This window comes from Mustela erminea, chromosome 6 (assembly GCF_009829155.1).
Source record: "Mustela erminea isolate mMusErm1 chromosome 6, mMusErm1.Pri, whole genome shotgun sequence".
NCBI lineage: Eukaryota > Metazoa > Chordata > Mammalia > Carnivora > Mustelidae > Mustela > Mustela erminea.
In genome coordinates, this window is record NC_045619.1 from 19,284,852 (window position 1) to 19,303,126 (window position 18,275).

The following is an 18,275-nucleotide window of genomic DNA, read 5'->3' on the forward strand; positions in this document are numbered from 1 at the left end:
TAGCAAAGTGCCTGGTTAAGAACCAGTAATAGTTGTGGTAGTAGTAGTATTAGTAGTAGTAGATGAGAGCCACACTGGCCTTCAGCAAAGATGGGTAAATTTCCTCATTCTTGACACAGCAAGTTCATGGAACCAACCATCACTAGAAAGTCGCAGATCTAGCCCACCCTGGAGACTCCTCAGTTTGAGGGAGAGAAAAAGAAAGTGTTGCCCAATGCTCAGATCCACATCCTTTGCTTCTAAATCTACAGTTCCTCCTACTGCTCGTGGAAAGAAATGTAGCTCCTTCCTCCCAGTAGGGTAGTTGCCATCTCCACTGTGGTGAGGATCCTTCACACTACCTGAGCCATGACATCTCAGACTCCATAAGATGCAGCCCCCATCATCATCCCTGAGATATTCTACCAGTCACTGGGCCGGTAGAAGCATACCATGCTATGATATAGACTCTTCCCATCCACTCTGCCCCTTCTGTTTCAGCAGGATGCCCACCCGCTCCATATTGAGCCTAATACGGCAGATCTAGAACTTCCAAGGCAGCTGGGACCTTCAGGGATCACAAGAAATCCATCTTTCTGATGGATCCTGGATTGTCTTTCCCTTTGGGACAACCCTGATTTCAAACACTTATCTCCAAAAGAGCACTCAACAATTATCACATGGCTGCCATGTGCCATGATGCCATGATGCCATGATGCCCTGACAACATGATTACCATACCTAACCAGATCTCTCCCAGAATAGTCACAATGTTCTCCTGGGCACAATGAGGGCTACTCTGCACAAGATATGCAGAGAAGAAAACTGCTTCTATTTTGTTCCTCTGCTCCTATGCTTCTTCAGAGGTTATGTCTTCTACCCAGCAGGAGAGAGCAGTTTGCTTGATTTCCATCCTAGGGATCTAGGTGCAAAAAGAACCTAGGTGCAAAAAAGAACCCACTATCGTCAATCTGCCCACTCCCTTCCCTATGAAGAGGGCAGGCACAGAAAATTTCCCCAGATCCTGCCCAGCTCATCTACCTCTAAGGGGCCTCACAATAGCTAGTGTATGGAAGGAAAACAAATGTAAATGAAATAAACGTGAACCTCCTAATAATAATAGTGTTATTAACCCAATAGTGTTATTAACCCAATAGTTATATTAACTATAATAATAGTGTTATTAACCCAAAACGTGAACCTCCTAATAATAATAGTGTTATTAACCCAATACTTACTGAATGCCCAATTAACTACGTGGTGCCAGAGGAGAGACAAATCCTAGCCATCCTCTTGGTAGTTTAGCAAGATGCTGGCTTAGCAGGTCTGTGCTAGCTTGAGGGAAGAAGAGGCTGATGCCAGAGGCTAATCTCTAGAGGCTCTGTCTTCAACCAAGACTGTTTCCCCAGCCAGGAAATTTCCTGTATCACACAGTATACCATATGTTCTCTGCCATCCTTATAAATCCATAGAGTAGTACAGGGCAGGGTCCTTTCCTTGGAGCCATTTCCCAAGGGCATCCAGCTGTGGTCAGTCAAGCACGTATCTCTCTGTTGGATGATGGCAGCCAAAGGTAGTCATGGGTTCTGCAGTGTCTTATGTGGAAGCTTCCCCAATAAACTGTACTTTGCTTTCTGCATATCTCTAGTAAGGAGTGTTTCTCTGCCACCATGACATGACAGCATCAGACCCCAGGAAATTAGCCAGCATGCAGGTGTGAAGTCACAAGGTCTCTGTATACAAGTAGTTAACAGTTCCATGGAAAAGAACTCAAAGGTGATAATGAATGCAGTACATTTATAGACATTTGATGTAAGAAGGGACTTTGACAAGCTGTCACTGCACCCCCACACTAGGCAACAGATGATAATCTTAACTAAGATGCATGCTTCTGCCTACATTAGCAAAGTCCTTGGAGGGTCATTCATAAGGGGGGCCCACACTGGTTCCTGGACCTCACTTTCACTCTTCAGGGAAAAAAGAAGTCCCCATGGATGACTGTATCTAACAAGAACTTGCACTAGGAGCAAACACAAAATGAGGCTATATTCACTAATAAATATAATAATAATAATAAAGTCCCTAATAAGGGAACTAATTTACTAATTTACTAATTTTTGTGGAGAATAAACCATCCACTCTTTATTCACATTGATTCATTTAAGAAAGTTAAAAGAAAATATATATATTCATTTACCCACAATATATTTATACCTAACATGAGCCATCATTCCAAATGAATGGAAACATGGCCATTAGCCCTTTGAAGTGAGATGGCAAATGTAGGGAAATACTCAGTCTGGGACTGCTGTGTTCAGATTAGGCCTTACACATGAATGCAGAGCTGGAGGCTGGAGGGCATGCTGAACTTGGACTTATACACCTCTCTTAGTCTGTTTGTGTGGGTGTAACCACCCAGAGGAAGCGGTGCCATACTTTCCTTTCACACATAGACACTAGCCACCCACAAAGCCTAAAGGAGTCCACTTTTCCTCATTCACCTGCCTGAAAGGGCTCCTTTATAATTGGTATAATTTGTATGTGCTACAGGTGTCTCACCTTTCCCCAAAGCCTGTCATGACTTGATAGTTCTAAGGGCCAGTGGGGTATAGGGCACCTAACTACTAATAGCTTGAACCATCCATCCTCATTCAGAAATGACAATTTCATAAAGACCTTGGATTTTTGGATTCTGGTCTTCTCCCATTGTATAACCAGGAAGCTTTAGAGAATAACTGGTCCTACTCATCAAGCTTGTTTTTTTTTTGTTTTTGTTTTTGTTTTTGTTTTTTTTAAATAACGGAATCATTTTGAGTTATTTGTAGATTCACACGCTGTTGTAAGAAATACAGAGAGATCTCCCACCCAAGTACTAACCAGGCCCAACCCTGCTTAGCTTCCAAGATCAGACAAGATTGGGCACATTCAGGGTGGTATGGCCTCTGAGAAACAAAGTGAAGGTTTTAGAGGGGAGGGGGATTGGGGGGATGGGTAAACCTGGTGGTAGGTATTAAGGAGGGCATGTATTGCATGAAGTACTGGGTATGGTACATAAACAACGGATCTTGGAACACTGAAAAAATAAAATAAAAAAGAAACACAGAGAGATATACTATGTACACTTTACCAAGATTTAATTATTTGAAACAACATTTGTTGAACAATTTTTCTTTGCCACCCATCCAGGACAACAAAGATGCCCGAAATGGGATTCCTGAGCTTCTGTGCCTTTAAGTTCTCATGATGAAGTCAGACACAAAATATCTCTTTAATGAAGTTCATTGTGCAAACTGCCAAGATGGAAGTGAGCATGTTGGAGGAAGAGTCCTGGGCAGTGCCTTGGGGGATGATTAGAAGTTTTTCAAGAGAAATGGGTATTAGAGGGGCAATCTGGGCAGAGAAAACAGCACAAGCAAAGGCTCAGAAGTATGAAATAGCCTGGTGTGTGCTGGGAGCCATTCAAGTAATTCATCATGGATTGGAACAAAAAATTCAAAGAAGGGAGTTCAGAGGCATCTGGGGAACAAGAAGGGAATGTTGTGTGATCCTGGCCTCCCACATTCTGTGTGGGGGAAATGAAAAACAGATGGGAAATATGCTCCCAAACATGGCCCAAGCGTGGCTCTAGGAGAAGGAGGAGAGAATCTTGTTCCTGTTTGAGGGGCCCACAAAGCCCTCATTTCCAATGTTTGGACTATGGCCCATTTCCTTCTGCGACCTTCACCCAAGGCCAAGGGCAGGAAGTCTAGCTCGTATCTTTCCTCTTCTGCAAAAAGGTGGCAATTGGAATGAAACAGTGCGCCCCACTCTACCAATCTGAACTACCACATGAGGCAAGGTACCTTCACCTCTCCTCTGGCATGAAGTTTACCCAGAAGTCCTGTAAGGACCCTGTGAAGGACACAGAAGGCAGTTGATGATACTGCCGGAAAAAGTGGAGAGTAACTAAAGTGGGGTCTGTGGGGCAGACGATCTGAGCTGGAAATCAAATGGGAATCCCATCCATACTCCAAAGAAATAGACCACCCCCAAAAGCTGAGATGAGGCCAGTTTACCAGGACTCTAGGCACTGACTGAACTGAGAAACAGCAGACCTGGAGTATTCTAGCCACAGATGTCCACAGAAGGTGCCAGTAGAGCAAGGAGTAACCAGGTAAACAGGGAAATAATTTCCTCAAAGGTGGGACGGGTGAAAATCCAAGGAGTAGCATGCATCTGAGCTCCCACCTGCTCACCTCCACAGTCATACAATAAGCAAATGTGTTTTCAGGCATTTTAGAGGAGAAGTCCAGGAAGGCACACTGAGATACTTAACTGTAAGTTTCCTTATTACTCAGCAGAATGGGGCTCCTAAGGAAGATTAGGTAGTTTACAGAAAAATAAGAAAGTCTCATTTTGTTGGAATGAATGAGTATGTTGTGTGTAAACAACCCCTCTATATATGGTTTATGAAACCCCCCAATAGGGTTTTGGGTGAAATAATTCTATTTTAATGTGGAGTGACAGGGATTCTGTGCTGTTTGGTGACTTCTGAATCATGCCATATGCTCTGCAAATACTAAAATATTTTAGTATGAAGAAGAGATGAGTTACTTTCTCACCTATTCTTGATCCAAAATGTGGCAATCCTGGTACATCCCCAGGAAATGGGGGATGTGGCTTTTATAAAAGGACTGGGGCAGTTTTGGATCTGTGAACTGGTTTGTTTTAGAACAACCTGGGAGGGTGAAAGATAAAGGAGATAAAAGAGAAAGCAGTATTGTGTGTAGGTAGAATCTGGAATCTGAGTAAGAGAAATTTATCTTCCTGCTCTGTGTCTCCCTTTATCCTCACACCACTACCACACCCAGTGGTACCAGATGTGTGAGGGTCTTCCTGCACCAGGAAACTCTGTGACACCAGCTGGGTGCCCTACAATTAAAATCAATTCTGACACTATCTACCTGGAGACAGCATCAGATCCCACAGATTAATGGCTCAGTCCCACAAGACAGCCTCCACCAACACCACTGTAGACGCTGACCCAAGTCCAGATTGTCACCTGTGGTCCTAACCAACAAGCTGTAGGTCAGAGGTTTGCACCATCTCCTCCTCAGGTTTGATTAATTTGCTAGAGTAGCTCACAGAACTCAGGAAACACTTTCCTTACTGTTTACTGGTTTATTATAAAATTATATGATAAAGGTTACAAGTGAACATTCAGAAGATACACATAGAGCAAGGTACAGGGAAAGAGCTGGAGCTTCCATGCTCTCTCTGGGCATGCTACTCTCCCAGTCGTCCAGGTGTTCACCAATCCAGAAGATCTCTGAAGCCCCATACTTTTTTTTCACATATAATCTATTATTTGTTTCAGGGGTACAGGTCTGTGATTCATCAGTCTTACACAATTCATAGCACTCGCCATACCATATACCCTCCCCAATGTGCATCACCCAGCCACCCCACTCCCCTCCAGCAATCCTCAGTCTATTTCCTGAGATTAAGAATCTCTTATAGTTTGTCTCCCTCTCTGGTTTCATCTTGTTTCATTTTTCCCTCCTTTCCCCTATGATCCTCAGTCTTATTTCGCAAATTCCTCATATCAGTGAGATTATATGATAATTGTGTTTCTCTGATTGACTTATTTCACTTAGCATAATACCCTCTAGTTCCATTCACATCATGGCAAATGGCAATATTTGGGGGTTTTCAATGGCTGCATATTATTCCATGGTGTGTGTGTGTGTGTGCGTGTATCCCCCACATCTTCTTTATCCATTCAGCTGTTGATGGACGTCTAGGCTGTTTCCATAGTTTAGCTATTGTGGACACATTGCTGTGAACATTCAGGTGCATATGCCCCTTTGGATCACTACTTTTTTTTTTCTTTTTTTTTTTTTTTTTTTTGCCTTTATTTTTTTTTAATTTCTTTTCAGTGTTCCAGAATTCATTGTTTTTATGCAACACACTAGTGCTCCACGCAATGTGTGCCCTCCATAATACCCACCACTAGGCTCATCCAATCCCCCATCCCCCCCCAAAACCCTCAGATTGTTTCTCAGAGTCCACAGTCTTTCATGGTTTGTCCTCCCCTCCAATTTTCCCCAACTCCCTTCTCCTCTCCAATTCCCCATGAACTCTGTGTTATTCCTTATGCTCCACAAATAAGTGAAACCATATGATACTTGACTCTCTCTGTTTGACTTATTTCACTCAGCATAATCTCTTCTAGTCCCATCCATGTTGATACAAAAGTTGGGTATTCATGCTTTCTGATGGAGGCATAATTCACTGTATATATGGACCACATCTTCCTTATCCATTCATCCGTTGAAGAGCATCTTGATTCTTTCCACAGTTTGGTGACTGTGGCCATTGGTGCTATGAATATTGGGATACAGATGGCCCTTCTTTTCACTACATCTGTATCTTGGGGGTAAAAACCCAGTAGTGCAATTGTAGGGTCATTGGGAAGCTCTATTTTTAATTTCTTAAGGAATCTCCACACTGTTTTCCAAAGTGGCTGCACCAACTTGCATTACCACCAACAGTGTAAGAGGGTTCCCCTTTCTCCACATTCTCTCCAACACACGTTGTTTACTGTCTTGTTAATTTTGGCCATTCCAACTGGTGTAAGGTGGCTCGATGTGGCTTTGATTTGACTCTCCCAATGGCCAGTGATGATGAACATTTTCCTATGTGTCTATTAGCCATTTGTATGTCTTCATTGGAGAAGTGTCTGTTCATGTCTTCTGCCCATTTTTTGACATCATTATCTGTTTTTTGTGTGTTGAGTTTGAGGAGTTCTTTATAGATCCTGGATATCAGCCCTTTTTCTGTATTGTCATTTGTGAATATCTTCTCCCATTCCGTGGGTTGCCTCTTTGTTTTGTTGAAACAGTCAACAAAGAAAAGCTTTTGTTGTGCAGAAGCTTTTGATCTTGATGAAGTCCCAAAAATTCATTTTCACTTTTGTTTCCTTTGCCTTTGGAGACATATCTTGAAAGAAGTTGCTATGGCCAATGTCGAAGAGGTTACTGCCTATGTTCTCTTCTAGGATTCTGATGGATTCCTGCCTCACATTGAGGTCTTTTATCCATTTTGAGTTTATCTTTGTGTATGGTGTAAGAGAGTGGTTGGGTTTCATTATTCTATACATAGCTGTCCAATTTTCCCAGCACCATTTATTGAAGAGACTTGTCTTTTTTCCACTGTATATTTTTTCCTGCTTTGTTGAAGATTATTTGACCATAGAGTTGAGGGTCCATATCTGGGCTCCCTACTATTATCCAGTGGTCTGTGTGTCTGTTTTTGTGTCAGTACCATGCTGTCTTGGTAATCACAGATTTGTAGTAAAGCTTGAAATCAGGCAACGTGATGCCCGCAGTTCTGCTTTTCTTTTTCAACATTTCCTTAGCAATTCAGGGTCTCTTCTGATTCCATACAAATTTTAGGATTGTTTGCTCCAGCTCTTTGAAAAATGCCAGTGGAATTTTGATCAGGATGGCATTGAAAGTATAGATTTCTCTAGGCAGTATAGACATTTTAACAATGTTTTTTCTTCTGATCGATGAGCATGGAATGGTCTTCTTTTTGTGTTTTCTTCAATTTCTTTCATGAGTGTTCTGTAGTTCCTCAAGTACAGATCCTTTACCTCTTTGGTTAGGTTTATTCCCAGGTATCTTATGGTTCTTTGTGCTATAGTAAATGGAATCGATTCTCTAATTTCCCTTTCTGTATTTTCATTGTTAGTGTATAAGAAAGCAACTGATTTCTGTACATTGATTTTGTATCCTGCCACATTACTGAATTGCTGTAGGAGTTCTAGTAGTTTGGGGGTGTAGTCTTCATATGTCATCTGCGGAGAGAGAGTTTGAATGCTTCATTGCAAATTTGAATACCTTTTCTTTCTTTTTGTTGTCTGGTTGCTGTTGCTAGGACTTCTAATACTATGTTGGACAAGAGTGGTGAGAGTGGACATCCTTGTTGTTTTCCTGATCCCAAAGGGAAGCCTGCCAGCTTTTTCCCATTGAGGATGATAATTGCTGTGGGATTTTCATAGATAGATTTTATGAAGTTGAGGAATGTTCCCTGTATCCCTATACTTTGAAGCGTTTTAATCAGGAACGAATGCTGTATCTTGTCAAATGCTTTTTCTGCATCAATTGAGAGGACCGTGTGGTTCTTCTCTCTTCTCTTATTGATTTGTTCTATCACATTGATTGGTTTGCGAATGTTGAACCACCCTTGCAACCCATGGATGAATCCCATCTGGTCATGGTGGATAATCTTTTTAATGTACTGTTGGATCCTATTAGCTAGGATCTTGTTGAGAATCTTAGCATCCATATTCACCAGGGATATTGGTCTGAAATTTTCCTTTTTGGTGGGGTCTTTTCCTGGTTTAGGGATCAAGGTAATGCTGGCTTCATAAAAAGAGTCTGAAAGTTTTTCTTCTGCTTAATTTTTTGAAACAGCTTCAGGAGAATAGGTATTATTTCTTCTTTGAAAGCTTGGTAGAACTCACCAGGGAATCCATCAGGTCCTGGGCTCTTATTTTTTGGGAGGTTTTGGATCACTGTTTCAATTTTGTTGCTAGATATTGATCTATTCAGGTTGTCAGCTTCTTCCTGATTCAGCTTTGTAAGTTTATAGTTTTCCAGGAATGCATCCATTTTGTCTAGGTTGCTTAACTTATTGGCATATAACTGTTGATAATAATTTCTGATGATTGTTTCTATTTCCTTGGTGTTAGTTGTGATCTCTCCCTTTTCATTCATAATTTTAGTAATTTGGGTCTTCTCTCTTTTCTTTTGAATTAGTTTGGTCAATGGTTTATCGACCTTATTGATTCAAAAAATCAGCTTCTAGTTTCATTGATGCGTTCTACTGTATCTCTAGTTTCTATCTCATTTGGATCACTACATTTTGAACCTCCATACTTTTGAAACTTTTATGGAATCCTCATCATCTAGGCATGACCAATCATTAACTCCATTTCTAGTCCCTCTCCCTTCTTTCAAGCTTGTAATCATGGCTTGGTCTTTCTGGTGACAAGCCTGCAACCAAGAGTCACCTCATAGAACAAAGACACTGCTGTCACTCAGGAAATTCCAATGGATTTAGGAGCTCCATGTCAGGAATGGGGGTCAAAGACCAAATATTGACAGAAAAGATGCTGCTACTGCTTTGATCACTTAGGGTATTGTAAGAGTTTTAGGTGTTCTTTGCCAGGGGCAGAGATCAATATACATTTTTTTTTTAATTATCTCATACCCTGGGCTCTACTTTGTCTTCTCATTTTAGGACCCAGTCTGGAAGAACAGTCCCTACACGGGACATACCTGGAGAACCGGCCAAACCTTAAGATAAGTCTTATACCTTCTGCCTACATGATGAATGCCATATTTACTCACATTTCATTGGTCAAAGTACATCACATAGTCACACCCAGTGAGGTAAGGACATGAAATCTTCCCATGGGAGGTATAGTTAATCACCTGACAATGGACAGGGAGGAGTGACCAGTAACTGAAAAAATAATTTCCTAGCATGATAATAAACACTGATTATAAATAAAATAGAAAACATGGGAAAGAAGAGTATAAAAATTACCTGTAATTCTATTATTAACACTATGATGTATTTCCTTCCAGGCTATGTGTCTGTGTTTTTGGTTGTTTTGATAAATTTAGGATTACATAACATATGCAAATATATACCTGCTTTATAAGCTGCTTGTTGATATAGAATTATATAATGAAAAATTTCCCTCACGAAAAATCATTCTTTTAAAATATCACATTAATTCCCACACAATTTTTGTATTAGTTTGGATAGGCCAGGTTTTGTAACAATAACAAAAAAATCTCAACTTTTTGCATAGCTTCAAGTCACAAAGGTTTATTTTTTCTTTTTTTTTTTTTAATTTTCAGTTAGCCAACATATACTGCATCATTGGTTTTTGATGTAATGTTCAATGATTCATCAGTTATGTATAATACCCAGGGCTCATCACAACCACAAAGGTTTATTTCTTACTCAAGCCACATGTCCAGTGCAATTTGACATAGCAGTTCTGCTTATCTTGATCATTCTGGGACCAAGCCAAATAGATCAGCTACCATCTCAAATGTATCTGGCTATTGTGTAAAAAGGAAAAGAGAAAATAGGAAAACGTGCATTGACTGTTAAAGCTTCTGCCCCAAAGTTTTCACATTTTATTAGCCAAATCAAGTCATGTGGTGCAACATGTATATTTTTTTTTAATGGACACAATATTTTGCAGACCCTCCAATCAAGAGGTTAAGTCTTATTTTTCTACCCCTTGATTCACCTTGGCCATATGACTGACTTTGGCTAATGGGACAGTAGCAAATATAATGTAAGTATAGGCTTAAAATGTCCTTGTGCTTTGAAACTTGTTTCTCTTAATGCTTTTAGAACCACCCAAGATTTTCATAGAGGATGACAGATCACATGGAGAGAGGCACCATGCTCTTCCACTGTTTCAGCTATCCCACATAGGTAAGTCAGGTAATTCTTAACCATCAAGCTCCATCCAACCTAGACCAGAAGAACCATCCAGCCAATTCACAGTTTGAGAACTTTTTAAGCCACTTTTTAAAGTGACGTGTTTTGCCATAAGAGCTGACTTAAACATATCTATATCTAATTTAATCCAGGAGAGAGCCATGATATTTTTAAAACTCTTATTGACCACTTCAATATGAGATCTTATGGATGTGCCATCATCTATTGAACCATTTTTTTTATCATTCGAATCATACTGTTACCTAATTCATTATATCACATTCATTATAACTAAAATTAACACTGCCACGAACATCCTTGTGTATAAAATTTTACCCAGGTTTCTGATTATTTCGTCATAACAGATTGGTGAGAGAAGAGTTGCTGTCAAAATTTAAGCCTCTTAATAATGACCAAATTTTGAACCAAAAGGATGATACTAATTTATAAATCCAATGAAAATACATAAGCATATCCATTTTTCTTCACTCTCATTCAGCATCTAAGTGTGAACTTTTAAAAGCATCATTGTTAATCTAATGAAAGAAAAGTTTCATTTAAATTTTAATTTCATTGTGAATTGAGGATCACTTTGTCTTACATATATTGTTAACAGTCAATAATTCTTATATAACATTCGGTGCATATGATAATATTTCCTTATTTTTCTGTATTAAATTAAATCCAACTGCAGTGTTCCACAGGACAAAACTGGCAGAAAACTCAACATCAGGTATTTTTTTCCAGTTTCTTTTCCCTCTCTTGATGGTGAGGAACCTGGAGCCCAGAATGGTCATTACAAAGGTGGTGGGGCTCTGTACTGGTGCCTCATCTCCCTCCAAGCTAGGTGCAGGGGAAACTTTATGAGGGGTGGGACCATCTGGGTTCCCACAGCCTTGAAGTTAATGTTGAGTTTTTACATTTAAACATACCTAATTCAGGTCCATCTATCTCAGAGGCATTGGAGTGGGTGCAAGTCCCCTCCTGCTCAAATCTTTAAGCACCTGTTCCTTGCCCAATATCATATTCTGTCAGCACCACAAGAAGGCAGGATACAAAACTCCAGTTCCCTTTATTTGGCAGAGTTATGATTTGAAAAACTTGTGTGGCCTGTGGGGGTGGGGAGATGATGAAGGTGGCTGGGATGACAAGAGATCATATGTACATATTACATAATGCTTTTTCCAAAGGAATGTGTAGCTATCCCAGAAAACAAACAATGTAACTGTCAGAAGCATAATATAAATGTCAAAAGTATAAGAAATTACATAGAGAAGTATTGAACCATAAGTCATCATACTTCTTCTGTAAGAGAAAAGATCACAATAATTTTAGTGAGTTAGAAAAGAAATGCAAAGTCAGACTATAAACAGACTATGAACTTCATGAACAGACTTAATATTGAGTCCCTCTATATCCACATGTCCATCCCTACTATTTTTTTCATACCCTGCTCTGTGAAAAAGCTTCATTTCCACCAGATGTCATGGGACATAGTTCTGTCAGTCAATGAATTGACAACTGTTCTCATCATTTAGGGTGGTGGGGTGGACCCCAAACCCAGTCACATTCGTTTGCTTCCAAGCAGCATACAATCCTATCTATAACACATTTTCAGGTAAAGCAGCTGAGTGACAAAACAAAGTTCTCATGAAACCCACTAACTCACCACCCATTGGGCTATGTGCTCCCATGTTATGGGGGTCAGTTGGTGCAGGAGCATTGCCTACCTCTAAGACAGATGTGGAACTTGCAAGAAAACACACAAAGACTGCTGATGTCAAACAAGTTATGAGGCAACATTTGCCAGTGCAATCTGTGTGTTGTGTCTTCTATTAAAAAAAAGTCAACAAAGGAAAGAAATGGAAACCATTCCCCAATGTGGACAACCTCTCCTTGCTCACATATGCTTGAGCTGGGACAGTGGATACAAAAGTGGATGCGGGGGTGGAGGGATGCCTGAGAAGGAAGACTGGAAAAGGGGTCAGCTCTTGTACTTAGAATTTGTTGCTAGAAAACAGAAGAGCTGTTAGATGGACACACCCCCACATCCCCGCCCCATAGAGCTGTTTTACTCCTCTAAGTCAACCCGGAGTTTTTTGATGTAGTTACTCCATCATAAAATTTCATATCTTCTTAAGATTCAACTTCAGCTAAAGACCCTGAAGAAACAATGCCTCCTTTGAAAGAATTGAAGAGTCCAGAAACTTCTAGTTTCAACCAGCAACTGTCTAAACTGACAACCTGCTCTGCAGCCTGATGGATGACAAAGCTTCATGGACTGGGAGAGAATTCCATGTCAAGAATGTCTGCTTCTGAGAGCTAGTTCTGATTGCCCTCATCCCCATTAACAAAAACAGATGTGGGCTCATGAGCCAAGTAAACATTCAAGGCCAATATATGTTCCTTTCCGCCAATCTAGTTTGGCACTTCAATATGAGCAAATAGTCTATGAAGCAGAGTGGAACTTTTCTGTAACATTGGTGTCAAGTGACAGGACTCACATCTGTGTATTAGGTTAACTGTTATATTAAACATCTATGGAATAGACTCTTTCTGTTTCATGGGGAATGATTTGAGCTACGATTAAATCTACTGACATGGACTAGTTATTCTCTAATAACTGAGTTTGAATCCTGGTTCTGTTGCTTACTATCTATGTAAACTTGTGCAAGTCATTTAACTTCAGTTTCTATCTCTAAAATGGAGGTTTTAATAGCATGTTATCTCCTACCCTGTCGGCACTAAGCATGAAAAATGTGAGCTCATTCTAGGATTATTCCATGACACCAGAGGAAGTAGAATCCAAGAAGGCTGGGTACCTAAATCTATCTTCATTTATTCTTTCATCAAATATTACTGAGTACCTACAGTGTGATGATGAAAGACATAACTCAATACCATCGTGGAGTTTATGGTTTCCTGGTTCATCCGCGACCCTGGATGTGACCCTTCAATATCACTCAGCACCCTGAGCATGGTGCTTCTCAAAGTAATTTGAACATTAGAATTACCTGGTGTTCTAAGGCCGCATCCTGCTGAATATCCTGAGAAGATTCTGACTTCCTTTTCCTCACTGGCAAAACAGGGAGCAAAGCAATCCCTACCACAATCTTTTTGCGCATTTCAAGAGGAAGAGTTTGGAAACCATGAAGCTACTTTCCAGTGTATGCCATCCAGACTGTCTCTGGGGGTTCAGAGAAGCCAGCCGAGGACCACTCAGCCTGTGTTCTATCTCAGTGTCCTCTTACCCACCTCCTCTCTTGGCACTCTCTGGGGACATGAGTCAGCGGCCACCTGCCCCCATTTTAACCTAATGAGCTAATGGAGCTCAGACTGAAACCAGCCTCAAGTCCACCACCAAGGTGGACACCTGTATTAAATTTTATGAATGCCTATTATAAGGCTTCAGAGGGCCATTCAGTGGCCATACCTGGTGGTTTCCAGGGCACAGCCCTGCCTTCCCTTCTCACCTGCTGAAATTGGAGATAAACCCAAATATTAGAGTGGTGAACAGCAGGGAACTCAAGAAGAACTGAGTAAGTTTTCCTCACCCAGCCCCTGTCCGGACGCCTCTCCAGCTTTATCTCCCCCTTCTCCTCCTCTTCCTCCACACATCCATCGAACCTCTGACTACCTCTTCCCTTTTTTTCCAGTAATAAAATCCTCCAGTTTTTAACTGGCCACAAAGCCATCTAGAATAACGACTACATTTCCCAGCCCCCTTCCTACTGTGAGCAATGGAAAGTAAGCAGAAATGTCAAATGGCCGCAGCTGGGAACCATCCTCCCTAAAATAACTGACATGTGTTTTGTCCCTTTGCTATCCTATCCTGTCCTCCATCCTGCTGCTTGGAATGTAAATGTAGTGGCTAAAGCTTTAGCATCTATTTTGGATGTTGGGAACAAGACTGCCCATCAGGAGAACTGGAACAGAAAAGAAGCTTGGAGCCCTGAGCACAGTGGAGCCAAGCCTGTAGCTTGGTCTTGAATTATCAACCTCTAGACTCATATATAAGAAAAAAAACAAAACAAAACTTCTATCTATTTGAAGCCACTGTTATATTGGGTTTCTGCTACTCACATCCAGAATGAGTCCTAACTGACAAAGTGCTCAGAGCGGGATTCTGGAGTTAGACTGCCTAGGTTCTATCCCTTATGAGATCGTAGACAGAGGTAATTCGCTTTACTTCTTGCCCCAGCTGTTAAATGAGAATGATAAAAATAGCGTCTACCTTCTAGGTAAAAATGAGCTAATACACATGAGGCTTGAAATATGTAAAGCCTGGCACGTAATAAGCATCTAGAATAAAGGTATGCCCCAAAGTAGCAAGATTGAAGGTTATTCTTCTCTTGAATCAGGCTGCAACAATGGCAATAGTGCTAATAATAATATCTTTAGAAGTTTATAGAACACTTTGCAGGAATATTTTCAACATAGCTATGAATGACATATTATTACTTGCATTCCACAAAGAAAATGAAAGTCTAGAGGGGCGCCTGGGTGGCTCAGTGGTTTAAGCCGCTGCCTTCGGCTCAGGTCATGATCTCAGGGTCGTGGGATCGGGTCCCGCATCGGGCTCTCTGCTCGGCAGAGAGCCTGCTTCCCTCTCTCTCTCTCTGCCTGCCTCTCCATCTACTTGTGATTTCTCTCTGTCAAATAAATAAATAAAATCTTTAAAAAAAAAAAAAAAAGAAAATGAAAGTCTAGAGAAGTTTACTATCATGCAAAGATCCATGGCTACTGAGGAGCTGTGACAGGACTCACATCCAGGTCTCTCACTCCAAATTCCCTTCATTTTCCACAAAGCTTAAGTGCAAGTTGTTGTATTGCTACTCATTTCTATCAGGCCCTGAACACGTGATTTTTGTGAAGGGACTCCCAGGCTCTACTTTTCTATTTGTAAAGAATCAAAACAAGTCCGCAATTTCCCTGTGTAAGAAACTTTGTTTTCTGGTCCCTGACAGCTAACACAAAAAATGTTAGCCTTCGAACCTACTTTGAAAAAAGGGATCCGGGGCGCCTGGGTGGCTCAGTGGGTTAAGCCGCTGCCTTCGGCTCAGGTCATGATCTCAGGGTCCTGGGATCGAGTCCCATATCGGGCTCTCTGCTCAGCAGGGAGCCTGCTTCCCTTCCTCTCTCTGCCTGCCTCTCCGTCTACTTGTCATTTCTCTCTGTCAAATAAATAAAATCTTAAAAAGAAAAAAAAAATCATTTGAAAAAAAAAAAAAAAAGAAAAAAGGGATCCGATCAGAGCTCAGCTCAACAATGGGAGTAGAGGAAAAGCCTTGATCCACCTTGATTGCAGTCGGGTTAATGGGGCCTGAGTCGGAGTGATATTTCAGGCTCACCCTAAAGGGGGCCAAAGAAGAGTCGAGCATCTGGGACAAGGGTGAGGATCCACGACAGTGCATGTGTTTTGAATTGGAGATTCTTTGAACAGAAGCAATTTGGAAGCAGGACTAGAAGCTGCTGCTAACTGGAACAGTGTAGCCATTTTCCATGTTCCCTGAGGGCAAGGCCAGTAGCTCTCGTCTCTTTAGTTAGATGCTAGGAAGAATTTGCTCACTCTAATGATTGTGAAAGGCAGACACAAATCCGGCTGTAGACTATTGTTATCTGTGCAGATTTGAAAAAGTTAAAGGAAAAAAATCTTTCACACATAGAGGATATGGACTGAGCCTCGCCCTAGTAGAAAATAAGAGTTGAGTGCAAACAGTAAAGGTGTAATGGTTCTGAGCAGTGAACACAGACCTGAGTACAAATCCTGACTTACGGGTTCAGTGATTTGGGGCTCACCTCCTCAGCCACTTGGATCCTCTTCCTCCCCTCTCTCTAAAAAGAGGATCATACCTCTGAGAGTGACTGTGAGGTTGAAAAGAATATGTCCAACAATACAGGAGTTGTTCAATAAATATGCATTTCACCCTTTTCTCATGAATCTTTCCCTCTTCTGGACTTTATGATTCAGTATTTCCTGGAATTCTCAGGTGCCAGAAAATTTCCAAAGAGCTTAAATTGGTTAATTAGCTTCTGAGCTCTTCCCAACATCTTCCTGAGAGAAGTGATTGGTAGAGATGGGTCAGAAATCAATCAAACCGGGCTTTGCCTGCTGATCCAGCAGCACCCTCTCCCATGCCATTTCCTCCCCTCCCCCCATGCTCTCACGGGGCAAGAATGGGATTGTCACAAACCAGACACTCCACCCAGATGCTCCACGCAGCATAGAGAATCAGTGTGGGATGTGGCCATTGCTTGTGCACCTTGTCGCCTGCAGAGAAGAGTGCCTGAAATCTCCTAAAATGTTGGGACCGGGGTCTAACAAGAGGCCTGGGGAAGAGCAGGCATCCGCCGGCTGGTACATGTCACTGCATTGCCTGGAGCATCAGGTCCCCTCTCCAGTACACAAGGTAAGGATGAGATGAGCTGAATGCTAAAGTCACCAAGCTTAACATTCCTCTGAGCCAGGAAGTAGAGAATTTCTATAGGTGAAAAGTGATTTCTCAGGCCTCTGTTCCTTTCTGTACGCTATACTCCTGAATCCACCGTGTTTATACTTCCTCTTGAAGAAAACATTTCTTAGGTCTATGTAAAGTTTCTTTCCTAAGTGGGGGGCTCCTAGTAAGGGAAGCACAGGGGGAAGCGGGGAGTTAACAATGAGGGAGGAGGTGACAGGGAAAGTGACAATATCATCTTAGAAGAGGTCACTCCAATCTCTTGTGTTTGCCTGGGTTAGGGAGACCTGCCTGCCTTGTTCTACTTCACAGGAAAATGACAAAAATGAGAAAATGACAAAAATGGGGAAAAGTTATGTATCTCCATTTTGCCCCCAAGCTTCTTACAGTCTGCCGCATCGTTAAAAAGACTTACTGCATAAGCCTTAACTACACCCAAAGTTTAGAGAGAAAATATAAATTAAAAAGAACTTATATCCTAACAAAGTTTATTCTTTTCTTCACCTATATAACTTTTTATTTTAAAATGAGAGAGTTGATAAAGGAATTCTTTCATGTTTATTTAGGTTCCATGTTTATTTAGTCCAATAACTTCCACCGTCAAGTATACTGCTCCCAAAATGAATACAATCAACTGAAAAGAGTTGCTTTATATGATTTCTATCTCTCAAGGTAAAGGGCACGCATAGAGTCCTATCTATCCTGATTCAATTCCAATATTTCCTCCAAAGGGGAGAGAGAGAGAGACAGAGACACAGAGAGAGAAAGACCCAAAAAGGAGAGGAATTGGCTCTCAGTAGCTTTCCATTCAGCTGGAAAAAGAATTGGGGCTGATTGCTACAATTTCACTTGGCCCTTGCGGCATGTAGAGGGGTGGCCGTTACTGCAATGCACTAGTGCCCCCTGTTGTCCGCTTCAGGAAAATCACAGGGTAGCATGAACTGCTAAACCTGAATAGGTCATCTTAACAGCCTTTCAACTTTTCGGACAAAGAAATCTCAGAAACTTGAAACTGTGATTCCACCTTTAATTCACTGAGGGCAGTTTATAGTCAAGTAATAGTATTTTAGAGATTTATAGGATGTGAGGATCTTTAGAAAATATTTAGCCAAGGGGTGCTTGGATGGCTCAGTGGTTAAGCATCTGCCTTCGGCTCGGGTCATGACCCAGGATCTGGAATAAGGCCCCCTGCGTCGGGCTCCCTGCTCAGAAGGAAGCCTGCTTCTCCCTCTCCTACTCTCCCTGCTTGTGCTCCCTCTCTCACTGTCTCTCTCTGTCAAATAAATAAATAAAATCTTAAAGAAAGAAAGAAAATATTAGCCAATT

General features: G+C 41.3%; 1 protein-coding gene across 2 annotated transcripts in view; it reads left to right on the plus strand.

Moving 5' to 3' along the window:
* The window catches only part of WASHC3 (WASH complex subunit 3), a 126,162-nt gene extending 111,201 nt beyond the window's left edge, over window positions 1-14,961 (plus strand). The window contains exons 7-10 of one of the 2 annotated variants that reach the window (XR_004286665.1): window positions 9,268-9,419; window positions 10,405-10,488; window positions 11,189-11,227; window positions 12,636-14,961. Coding sequence is in view for 1 of the 2 variants with exons in the window: in XM_032346593.1 (XP_032202484.1) it covers window positions 9,268-9,328 (61 nt within the window). In the remaining variant the exon portion in view is untranslated. Of the gene's footprint in view, window positions 1-9,267; window positions 9,907-10,404; window positions 10,489-11,188; window positions 11,228-12,635 lie in introns of those variants that run through there. The other variant, XM_032346593.1, reaches the window with a different exon arrangement.
* The last annotated feature ends 3,314 nt before the right edge of the window (window positions 14,962-18,275 follow it).